Below are 12,483 nucleotides of genomic sequence, written 5' to 3'. Positions count from 1 at the left end.
GTGCATGTTGTGCCTGGGGAACCATCTTGTGTTGTCTGCTGGATGTTACCCTTGGTTCTGCTGCCAGCGAGTTCATGACACTGCAGTGGGAGTTCCACTCGTGTTCTCAGGGGCCTGTTTGTTGTGTACTGAAACCATCACACCTGAATAGCAGTGCTGTTGAACATTTGCCTTGGTGCTGCAGAGGGTGTCACTCTGTACCTTTTAACTAGAAGATATGGCAGAGATTTAGTTTTGGGGGAGGTTTAAAGTCCTTGTCCCTGCAGCACCGTGAATGTGTTGATGGTGCTGGACATTGGGACCTCTGCATCCTTACACCAAGTGTCCTTACCCACTGTTGGTGTCTCGTGGTAACCAGAGCCCTTGGTAGCTCCAAAGGATGTGGGGCGTTTTGGAAATAGCAAAGTTCAGGGGAAGCTCTTCCTTTTTGTTAGTGTTTGTATTGGTTTTAAATGTACAGATGGAAACAAAATGTACAGAAGGTATATAAGTGAATGAGTAAAGGGAAAACTCACCAACGGTGGTGCCTTGACTGAAGCAGCTGAGGCAGTCCTCCCTGGTGAGCGATCTCCAAGAGATACTGCTCCAGTGGGAGTCAGCCCTTAAATGAGGTTTCAGAGGGGATGGAGTCAAGCTCCACCCCTTCCGGGAGCACAGCTACATCACTCTCACCTGTGCTCCCACAGCTGACCCCATACTTGCCTCAGCTGATTAATCAGAGGTTCAGGCTGTGATTACCAATCTCCCATACAGTGTTGTTTTTTAGAAGTTGTTTTACTGCTCTGTTGAATCCTCCCGGCAGCCTTGCGATCAGGCAGTGTTTTTGCTGGTGACTCGCGTGGAGTTTTCCCAGCTGTCTGTGTGGTAGGAGTGTGAGGTACGGTGGCACTTGGGGTCTTCTCACCCCGGTGCCTTGCAGACCCTCAGTGCTCACCGTGCCAGCAGCCTGAGGACAGTCCGGGAGCAGCTGCCCCTGGAGCAGCACTGGCAGAGCCCGGCGGCTCCTTTGTAGGGCTGCATCCAAACAATGGTTCGTGCTCACGGCCATGTGGTGAATCACGTGCGCTGTGCTGTTTCTGCCGGGGTCCTTGCCCATCTGTTCCTGACTCTTTCTGGGTTATCAGGCGCGGGTCCAAGTCCTTGCAGGCAGCCAGCTCCGTGGCCAGAGATTACAAGCACTAACCTTCCTGGCAGGGTGGCGTGGCTTTGCTTTTATGCAGATTAGCCATGTGCTTCTCAGTTCAAGGCGTTCCCCAGGAAAAGACGTTTCCTGTGTTTGGCTGTGGTGGGCGGCACGGCCTGGCCGGGGCCGTGTGTGGTGAGTGAGCTTGGGAGAGGGATTACAGCGTGCTGGCCCCCCTTCCCATCCCACCTCCGTGCTACGTCACCACAACACAACCACACGCGCGCTCATACTGTTGGTGTCATTCATTCGGTGCCAAGATTGCTTTAAAAAATTCCCTTGGCCCCAGTTCAAACAGGAGTACAGCTGGGATGTGTTAGATTTTAGGCAGTCTGCCCTCAATTTGAGATGAGTTATAAATAGCAGTGCCGACTTCCTTAACTACCACTCTCCGAGGTAAAATGCAGGTTAATTACTGTGGGAATCAATTAGGGCTTCTCTCGGTTAAACAGCCAGCAACGTTTTTTATTATTTTTTATCACAAAAAAATGGACAACAGACCTGGTCAGGAAAAGATTTTGGATCCGAGATGGGAGCTCGGTGCCTTTTAAATTACATTCTTGGCTTTTTTATTTTTATTTTGGGGCTGCTGAGGAAGCCAATTGTGGCCAATACCCGCATTTGCCAATAGCTGAGTGACGCTAATTTGAAACCGGAGAGTTCAGTAAGGAGTTCTCCTTCCTTTTCTTCCTCTGGCCTAATAAAATACAAACATATACTAAGGTAATGGAGAAAGTCAGAGCTGCTTTTTTCTGTACGGCTGCGGAGGGTTTGGCTCCTGCTCCCATAATGGGATTTGCCTCTTCGCTTTACTCCTTTTCCTGCTAGGGCTGTAAGGCAAGTCCCTCCAAGTTAAGCAAACTGCTCTTTGGAGAAGCCAAACTTTGCTTCTACAGGAGAACATCTAAGAAGAACTTGTTGTGAAACTCTCATCTGCTTAGGGTTTTTTCATTTATTTTGTGCAGTTTGGCTGTTTTTAAAGAGAGCTTCACCTGTCTCCTCCTGCAGTGAAGCAGAGCTGCTGGCTGCCGTTCTCTTTCTCTGCTCAGGACTCACCCTGTGCTTTCCTGTCTCTCCCTGTTCTCAGCCCCAGCACCCTGGCATGTTTTGTGGGTCTTTGCAGTGCTGTTGCACTGGGGCTGACACCGTGTGCATTGCAGTTACTGCTTAGAGTGCTTTTTGGCTCCGCCGTTGAGGCTTGCTTTGGGCTTGCTGCTACAAGCTCTTACTCTAGGAATATTTTAAATTTTCTTGAAAGCTCAGCAGTTTGTATGGAACGTTGGCTGTCGGTGGCTTTCATTTCACACCATACAGAACAACTTAGCTTTTTAAAGTTTGACTGGGAACAGGGCTGTATTTTGCCAAGTTTTGGTGCCTAACAGTGTTGTAAAACAGCAGAGGTTCTGAGACTGAAGGGAGAATAGAGGCAATTTCTATGAATGTAAGGAGGTGTAAGCAGGGGGTCTGGACTCAGTGATCAAGGAGCAACACTTTCTCTCAATTATGTCTCTCTGTGGCGGGGCCTTTGCTTTTGAAGTGTAATCACAGTAATCTACTCCTGTGGTTTCCTATTGAAAGGATTTCCCATGTATCAGTCCAGAGAAGCATCTCCAGCCTTTTGCAGCCAGGGTTTGGTATTTCCTTGTTTATCCTGGAGTGTTCTCATGAGCGGGCTTGCTTCCTCTTGTCTCTCCCATCTCACACGCGTTGGAGTGCAGAGCAGCTCTGCACCACCTCCACTCCCAAAGTCTTTACGAGAGCTTATGGATTGATTTCAACTTCTGTATTTTGACTTCAGATGTTCCTTTCTCGAGGCACACGTGGTTAAATTACCAACAAGGGCCAAGGTAGCACATTGGAGTGGCCTTCCTGATGGCATGGTCCTGAAGACAGAACAACACTGCTAAGACAAGTGTAGTTAAAGCTCCATCAGTGAAGTAGATGTGTCTTTAATGGGAGATTTGGAGGGGAAAAATGAAGCACTTCAGCCTGGGATGGCCAGGGCAGCCCTGACCAGTTAGCTTGTTGGTAAGCAGCAAGTCCAGGCTGTGTGTACAGAATGGTTCCTTCACTTGAAAGAGGTGAATCAGGATTTACATTTCTCTGCTTAGAGAATTTTACTTGTAAAACAGTAATTCAGAGTGGTGCACTTCATCTTTTCTTCTAGCATCTCTGTGTGCTACGGCCACAGCTGAAAGCTGTGGTGTTAGAAAGTACACCCTGCACTTCGTGGCAATAACTTGGTCACATCCTCAAAATATTATTTGGGTTTTGTGTTGCCTATTTTTTTATTTCTGTGTAGTTGCAAAAAAAAGTTTCTTCAAGTTTTTTCCTTTAACAATCATCGTGTTTCTTGTAAGAGCCATGGAAAGGTGGATCTTCATTGTGTTTCTTATGCTTGTGGGTGACCACAGACAAGAAAGTCATTCTGGTGTGCTGCACGTGGTTGTCCTGGAGTGGCTTCAGTAAGATGGGAAACACAGTGCTGCATGGCTGTCTGGGACCAAACTAGAGGGAACTCAGATCTGGTTCCTAATTGATTTCTGCCGTATCGGTGCACATGGCTGTAGGGAAGCCTGTTTTGGTTGGGTGGTAGCACTACTGTACTGACTGTGGGGTGCTTTGCCTGCATCCCCACTAAATTCCCTCCACTGAATTCCAGCTCCTACAAGCCCTACAAGCGTGCCACAAGCTTCCCGTGGTGCCCCTGCTTGCTTCTCTTTGGCGTGTGCTTGGAGCTGGACTTGCCTGGCAGGCTGGAAGTAGCAGACAGCTGGTCAAACAAATGTTGTCAGGGTCTGTGTGTTGGGGCTTCAAGCTGTGCTGGCTGTTGAGGTAGGATTTTCTGAAGTGCAACATGCTGAATGAACTTTTTCCTGGGAGGGTGAGTTCTGTAAACATAACTGAAATACTGTTCTGGTGTCTGGGACTCTTTATGCTTCCAGCAGGAGATGTCTTTGTGCGATGTTTGCTTGTGCAGGCCTGTAGTGCCACTCCTCAAGCACCTGATCTCAGCAAGAGAGGGTGGATCTGTGCAAATACGACCCTAGGGCTAGTTGCAGGAAGTAACGATGTAATAGAGAGTCCATTGTCATGGTGATGTGGTGGAAAACATCTAATTGATATTAGTTAGGTCTTCAGGAGATCAGTGAAATTCCTTATGCAGTCTGAGTGATGGGGGTTAAAGACTGCAGCTGGGATTTATTTAGAGGTGGGTCGCTATGCCAAAGCAGGCTGATGGCAGGTCTTGCTTTAGTGTAGTAATACTGCTGCCTAGGTAGCAGCGCTTTGGGGCTTACAGTATTGTCAGGAAATTCGGTTGACTGTTCCTATGTTTCAGCTGCGGGCAGAGGTAGTGCATGTGAGGCAGACATACTCCAGTTACATTTATTTACTCATGTGTCTCGTGATGCCCACTCTAAAACCGATGGACCTGACATTCAAGGCTGACCAGTACTTCTTGCATCGAAAGAAATTTGATTTAGAATCCTGTGTTCTGCAGGAGGCAGCAGACACTGAGCACATGTTAATAAAAAACAGAACTGCAGTCTTTGAACAACAGTAGTGCTGGCCAGTATTACTACATTACGGATTAATTGAAATGCATAGGTGTAAATTAACAGTCTGTGGTGTTTTGGGAGACCTTGTTATATTTGAAAGAAGTGTTACTTGTGAATGTTTAAGTTTTCAGAGTGAATTTACCTTGTTGTGGAGTATCTGGTTATTAAACTACTGCCTACTGTGGAGAAAAGCCACTCACATTGATAATTCGTCTTTCTTAATGGTCCATCCCACCTTCTTTCCTGTGCTCTGGCCATAGGAGATGTGTTAGCTTTATGACTGCTTCTCATTGCGTTTGTTCTGTGCGGAATGTCTGGTGTTTGGAAGGGTGTAGGAAACCATACTGTACTTCAGAACAGAGCTGTGGGTTGTAGCACCCACGAAGAGGCAGATGAGTTCTGCTGCTTTGCACCAACCTGGTGAAGTTTTCTTCTGTTTTTGTTGCTGTTTGTTAGTTTTTTTTATTTGTTTTTGTTCTTTTTTAGTTGTGAACAATTCCTGTATGCAACTGGGTGTATATTGTGTGTCACAATTTGCTTTGCAGCCTTCAAGCCCAATGGATCAGATGGGGAAGATGAGGCCTCAGCCGTATGGAGGAAACAACCCCTACACGCAACAGCAGGGACCTCAGGCGGGGCCGCAGCAAGGACATGGCTATCCAGGACAGCCCTATGGGCCACAGACTCCCCAGAGATATCCCATGGGAATGCAAAGCAGGACACAAAGTACAATGGGCAGCATCTCGTATGCACAGCAGGTAGAGCACCCAAGCTTCTGTAAGTCTCTGTTTATGGCAGGGGCAGGCAGAAGAGCAAGAAAGTACTGCGTGTTTTGAAGGAACCTCCTTCCATCAGGTTGGAATTGTTTGGTTAGGTGAAATGGCATTTCTTTAGGCTGCATGTGGAACCACACCTGGATCCAGGTGTTATCAATGTATGAGGATCTGTGGAATCCTTCCTTCTACAAGAGGCAGCAGCAGAGCAGTGAGTCAGAACCAGGGGAAAAAATAAATAGCGAGGCGACTGAGATATCCTCACCTCCATATTCTGTTAATGACAGAACTGTTTCTTACAGTGGAAATGACTTCCAGGTCAGTTCTGGCTCACTGCGTGAACTGAGTACTTCCTGCTGAACTGTTAACAAGATACAAAAGGCTGCCTTTTTGTGGAGCAAGCCTTCTTTCCTTTTGATGTTAATGTCATCGAAGCATGGTCAGATAGGGATCCCTAAAAATTTAGTAATGGTGCCTATTAAAATTTTCTTACTGCTGAGAATAATATCGTGCACAAGTGACTTTTGATACTGTCTGGGAGGTTTCCTTACATAGGTACTGACATTTCATGTACCTTCCCAGTCAACTACTCTGCAAAGGTCTCTGAATTGTTTCTTCTTGTGTATAATATGACTGTGTGTGTAAAATCGCTCCCTAACTGGTATGATTCTACCCTCCTCTTCTGTAGATTCCACCTTACGGACAGCAGGGTCCCAGTGCATATGGGCAGCAAAGTCAGACTCCATATTACAACCAGCAAAGCCCTCATCCCCAACAGCAGCAGCCTCCATATTCTCAGCAGACTCCATCCCAGACCCCTCATTCTCAGCCTTCTTATCAGCAGCAGCAACAGCCTCAGTCTCAAGCTCCACAGCTTCAGACATCGCAGCCTGCATATTCTCAGCAGCAGTCCCAGCCGCCCCATCAGCAGTCCCCAACTCCATATCCTCAGCAGCAGTCTACAGCCCAGCAGCACCAACAGAATCAGCCTCCCTACTCACAGCAGCAGTCACAGTCACCCTACCAGCAGCAGCAGCAGCAAACTCAGCAGACAGCTTCCTCGGCTCTTTCTCAGCAGTCATCTTCATACCCTCAGTCACAGCCGCAGCAGCAGCAGTCTGCATATTCCCAGCAACGCTTCCCCCCTCCTCAGGTAGGCTGTCTCCTGCTTTGCTTTCTTCTCTGAGCAGTTTTTAAGAAACTTGGGCAAATGGTTTTCTTGGTGGGTTTAAGTCAGTAGAACTACACATTGACAGAGTGGTTGGAACGATTGCAATAATAGATGTGCTGCTTCTCTGTTGTGTGTAGATCTGCATCTCTTACAGAGATGTTATGTTGGTAACGGGCCGAGCTGCAGTAATGCTGCAGTTCTAAAGACTGGTTGCAAGTAAATGCTGTTCATCGGCAGTCCTGGTCTAAAAGATTCCGTATTGGTGTGGTTTTCACACTGTGGTCTGTGGAAGATCTCCAGGTGGTCTCCAGAGTCACTTAGTTTAGCACAATAGCACTTCTGAGTCTTCAAAAAAAACAACAACCCTATTTCCTGGTGCTTTTATATCTCATCCCAAGGCTTCAGGAGGTGTATTGATCAAACAGAGGAAACGAGCATGGGAGTGCTCTGTGGGTTCCTTGCTGCTTGAGTGGAGTTTTTTCACAGACGTTTACAGAAGGCAGCACAAGTGGAGATGGAACCAGTAAAGACAATTTTCAGAGTGACGTATAGATGGGGGAGTTTGCTCTTAAATGTAAAACCTTGCTTTAAGGAGGAGAGGTAAAACACGAAGCATGTGGAATCGAATATAAAATCAAGAGACAGATACTTTTTTTCTGTGTTTGTTTTCAGCAATATTTAGTAATATTACGGTTGTCATGAAAAGCTCGGTGGGGCCTTTCAGCAAACATTGCAGTGTATCAAACGCAGCTTTTTAAAAGTAGGGAGGTTTAATTGACTTGCAGCATTGGTGTAAGGAGGTACTTAGAGCTGTTGTGAGATGTTAGAAAATCAAGAAGCTGAGTGGGCCATCTCCCAGCACAGTCTCTGGTCTTCAGAATCTATCAGTAATAAGAAAAAGGCAAAGAATTACTATATTGTTGTGGAGTTCTACACCCAGCACTCATGATAGCAGTCTGGGGCAGGAGGCATGCTGGCTTCAACTCTTCTCTGTCCTATTTCCTGATTTAAGCAAATGTCACTGCGGGTGCATAATTCTTCCACGATGTGAAAATACCCTGGAATGACTCCAGCTGAGTCTTTATTTTATTCCCATTTGTGATTTTTTTGGGGGTGTTTTTTTTTAATTTTTCAGGAGTTATCTCAAGAATCGTTTGGCTCCCAGACATCATCTGCTCCCTCAATGGCTTCCAGTAAAGGGCAAGAGGATATGAACTTGAATCTTCAGTCCAGACCTTCTAGCCTGCCGGTGAGTGGTGAGCTGTTCTAGAAGTGAATGGGGTGAGAGCAATCAGAAGCACAGCAGGATAAATTAGCAGTGGTGGTATCCCACGTGGAAATGGGAATGATGGAGACTGCCTGTGCTTTTTACTAAGTCATTAGCTTCTGGCTTCCCACTGGAGATTAAATGTAATTTACAAAAGTAATGGATCTGAGAGTAAAGTTTACCCCTAAGTACTCTGGTCTGCATGTTCTAGCCGAAAGATTTCTTGTGGTTTCTGTTCCTGGTGTCTGAAGTACCTGATTGCTGTTAGAATAGGCTCTGACCTTCACAAAAAGGTGTCTCATTTTATTTTATTCTGTCGTTTCTTTAGCTCACTGTTGTGTGGGTTGTTTGTTGGCTGTGGAACTGTTCCCATTCTGTCACTGGAACCTCATGCTGCTGATTTAAGGTCAACCAAATGGCTGATAAAAAAGACAAGTTTATTAGTACCTGAAGTGAGGAAGATCAGATCTTTCCCTGGCAATGCAAAAGAAAATGTAATTCTCTATCTAAATCAGCTTGCTGTATGCACAGTGTACAGCTGGGTATAAGATGAGTGCCTAGTTTTCCAGCAGATTTGGGCCAGAAGAGTTTAACTTTGACTTCCGACTTCATAAAAGAAATGGAGGAGGGTCAGACGTTTAGATTAGTTTGCATGAGTTGCTCTGTGCCTCTGACTTGGAAGAACAGTATTGAGATGCTGAATTCTGATTTTGCTGGTTACTTTCACTTCTAACCAGTAGGAAGTGAGTGAGGTTTGGGTTTTTTTTCAAATTTATTTAGCCACTGGCTAAGTCTGTTTTCCAAGCTGCTGCTGGATTGGTCTAAGGAGGTTGAGCTGTGTGTATAGACAAATTGTCATCCAAAATGCAAAGGAGTAGCTGTGGGTTGTTTTTCCTTTACTTATTTTTATACTTTTGGACCTTAATTACAAAGGCTTAATTTGTTCTGAGGCCTGGAGAAAATCATTTTAAATAACATGTTCCTTTCCACTCTGCCTCTCCACAAGTTCTTCCATGTGAGCCATCTTCTGGCAAAGAATGTAGGAAAAGTGAAGCCACTGAAGTAATTGAAGAAATTGCTCTAGCTCTGAACGGTGGGAAGTCCTGTTTTGTAGCATTGTTGATAGAGCCTTCATGAATCCTACCAATCAGCGCCTTCTGACTCATATTATAGGAATTAGCTGCTGTGCTTAGCAGAAGTGGCTCCTCAGCACCAAGTGGGAGTTTTATACCCTGTGGTACAATGTGTTTGGCTCCTTTCAGGCTTTCCTTTTTCCCAAGCAGTTTCAGAAAAGATACCATCTCTGCTGTGAGGGAACTTACCTAGTTTAAAAGTTTTTAATGCTATTGAATCTCTAAACAGATACTCAGATTTTCTGAAGAGAAATCCAGGGTTCAAAAGTTGCTTCAGCTTTTAGCATCTGCCATCTATCAAGTCTATTTTCTGTATTAAACAGACTTTACACTCACAGTGTTTTCATCACCAAATTATGAGCGTTTAAGAAATGAAGCAGTGTTCAGCTTACCCAACCCCCAGGTGCTTCTGGGCTTTTTCAGTAAGCAAAAAACAGTAAGTGATACCTACGTATGCATGTGTTTTACAATTCTTTGTCCTCCAGGTAGGATCTTGTAGGGCAGGACCAGCACTCCCATCTGTGAACTGAGAATGCATTGGATAGTGATGTTGTGGAATGGCTTAAAGAGGACCTCTGAGGTGCACAGAAACCTGCTCTTGGTTTCAGTAATGGACATCTTGCAGGAAACTTGGCCTGGAAGTGCTTAGAAGCAGAGGAGCTACATGGAAGGGTGCTAGCAATTTCTTTTACCTTCCTTACATATTGCTCATTCTGTCTGTTTTATAAAGTTTTATCCTACTTGGGAGGATTCTTAGACTCCTATTTTGCCATTCTGTATAACTTACAGCATCATAATTTGTGGGTTTTTAATTTTTTTGTGGAGTTAAGTTCTCTTCCAAGCCTCAGTGGGCATTGTGGGGAACCGCTCACTGGGTGTCTTGGAGTCTGGGCAAATCATATGATGCATCACCTTTAACTAACACAGATCAACTCCAGTAGGAACAAGAGGTTGCTGCTTTTTGGTATGTATTGGTGAGGTGTTACATTTAGGTACCAAGTGCCTTTACAAGTCTTTGGCTGTCACCCATTTAATACTGTACACCAGTATTAATGCTGAAATTTCAAGCAACAAAGGCAGGAATGTATCTTTGGCTGACATAGTTGTCATTTCATGATGTCCTAGGGATGGAAACGTTGGTTTGGTGATGTTGTCAAGCTGTTGAACTGCTGTCAGATGTTGCTGGCTTTGTTAGGACCTGCCTAACAATGAGAAATATCACATTGGTCTCCCTGCCTGGGGGTCTTTGAGATACCCTTCCTTCCAATGAGTTTTGTGTCACTAACTAAAACTTCTTGATGATGTTCCTTTGAACATCTTAAGAGTCAAACTACTGATCTCTCGAGTGCCTTGCCTGAACATCTTTAAGTAGCAAAATACCTGGTCTTTCATTTCTGTCCTAGCCTAAATATTTCTGGGTTAGCTGTTCTCTTTCTTAAGGCTGTACTTGCTGTGTTGAGGGAGAAGGCTGCTGCTAGCTTGAAATCACTGATGCCTTTTAGAGAGCAGTGCATCTGCAAGAGTGTCCTGGCTGGTACCCTTTTCCTACAGCAGTCAGGATGAAGAATTTCTTTGAAGAATTTGCTGCTTCCCTTGGGAATTTCTTGTCAGGACTGCAGCTCAACTAAACTTAGATTCCTATTGTGTATGGGAGAAGCGAAGTGTAGTCTCTTGTGTCTGAGTGTAATAGAGGAATAGTAATCCATAGTATAAGTCTTATTCTCCCAAGAGGTTCCTCAGTCTTGTCTTTTCAGCAAAGAATTCTTCTTGGCAAGTTGTATCCAGTTTATTTGGAGCCTCTACCTTTGCGACTTGGATATTGAGTCAGTGGAAGTCAAATATTTCCATCTATTAATTACCATCTGCTTAGACTTGGAAGGTACTCTGGCAACATGGGAATAGGGGAAGCCAAAAGGGTGCTAGGACGTCAGTTTGGGTTTGAATTGAAGTCAGTTCTGCTGCAAAGATCTCTGGAATTTTTGCGGCTGTTCAGAGTAATTTTTTTTTCTTGTTATGGAACAGGCATCAGGTTTGTTGTGTTGTCTTGGTCTTTGTCTTATGGGCCACTGAGTGCAAGTTTCTGGTGTCTCTGAAGTAGATGTGGAGTAGAACATGGGATGTCTTTAGTTTGGTTGATGTACTGTGTAGCTTGAGGGAGAATTCCCATTCCTTTCCTGAGTGTCTTACTTCCATCATGTTGTGGAGTGGAAATCATTTCTGTCTCAGTATTTTTTGCCATTGGGGAACTGTTGCTCATTTAGCTGCATTTCAGCTTTGTTCATCACTGGCTTCAGGTCTGAAATGTGTCTTGGTGATTCAACTGACTGCAAACAAATTCCTGATCAGTGTTTAACTCATGCATGTGTACTCTGGTCTTGTATCTTTGTCGTGTGGATTTGACAGTGTTAGATTTTGTGGGGAGAGGAGAGGTATCACAGTTGTAGGGTATTTGTTATTTGATTTCTTCTGAAGTAATTTCTGAATGTGGAGACATTGGGAGGGGTAGCAGGGATTTGTGGGTCTCACAAGGAGGTCATTCCAGCTCTCACTCTGTGCGTACCTAAGTGTGGGATAAAGTCAGGCTCTGACAGCTGCATCCCCTGACCTGGAAATAATCATGGCAGCAGCCTGATGTGTGGAGAGAAACTACCTCAGAGCTGCTATGGATGGCAGGGCTGAAGGAGATTTTAGGAAAACATTCCTTTTGGCTATTTCTTTTGGGGAATGGGAGAAGAATCTCTTAGTGGCTTCAGTCACCTTCTTTTCCCCTCTGGGACTTCCTGCTTACGTTTGGGTTGTGTTTGATGTTCTGAGCATATTCCTTGCCTCAGGAGAGGCATTAGTGATGTCTGTGGGGCAGCTGCAGGCCCTGGTGGCTGGGCATCAGCAGACACTGGGCACCTTGCCCCAAGGAGCACAGGACCTGGAGCACCAGTGTTTGTAGGATTGGTACGTTCCAGTTTCTGCTGGTAGGAAGGTTTCTGTCCCAAGTTACGGTGATCTGGGGAGTTCAAATGTTTTTTTGTCCTGACCAGGGCTTCCCCAGGCTTTTCTTAGTGTGTATGATTCTGGCAATCATTTTTGTGTCCTTTCTTAAGAAGGCATTGTTTTTTTAAAAACTAATTTTACCCACAGCCTTCACAGGTGTGGAGAGTGCCAAGTGCTGCTCACAGAGGTACCCCCATCATCCTGCCGCTGCAGGCAAGCTCCTCTCAGGTCTGTTCCTCTCTTTGTCCATTGGCAGTTGCTCTCAGCTCCTCTGGGTCTGAGCCAAACTCACCTGAGCACCCTGGAGGAGCTCCCTGCCTGCGTGCAGCAGCTGGGCCAGCTCCAGGCCACCCCAAGTGCTCTGCCTTCAGAGAGGGGTCCCCACAAAAGCCCCACAGCACTGCTGGG

At 45.5% G+C, this 12,483-nt stretch overlaps 1 protein-coding gene across 2 annotated transcripts in view; it reads left to right on the top strand.

Annotated features, from left to right (window-relative positions):
- ARID1A (AT-rich interaction domain 1A) overlaps positions 1 to 12,483 on the top strand; it is a 54,761-nt gene that overhangs the window by 17,047 nt on the left and 25,231 nt on the right. For both annotated transcript variants that reach the window (XM_072355535.1, XM_072355534.1), the window contains 3 exons: positions 5,289 to 5,501; positions 6,205 to 6,669; positions 7,823 to 7,936. In XM_072355535.1, the coding sequence (XP_072211636.1) occupies positions 5,289 to 5,501; positions 6,205 to 6,669; positions 7,823 to 7,936 (792 nt within the window). The remainder of the gene's footprint in view (positions 1 to 5,288; positions 5,502 to 6,204; positions 6,670 to 7,822; positions 7,937 to 12,483) is intronic.

The sequence above is a fragment of the Excalfactoria chinensis genome, chromosome 22 (genome assembly GCF_039878825.1).
Source record: "Excalfactoria chinensis isolate bCotChi1 chromosome 22, bCotChi1.hap2, whole genome shotgun sequence".
Lineage (NCBI taxonomy): Eukaryota > Metazoa > Chordata > Aves > Galliformes > Phasianidae > Excalfactoria > Excalfactoria chinensis.
The sequence above is the reverse complement of the archived record's forward strand: the minus strand, read 5'-3'. Positions and strand labels throughout refer to the sequence as shown.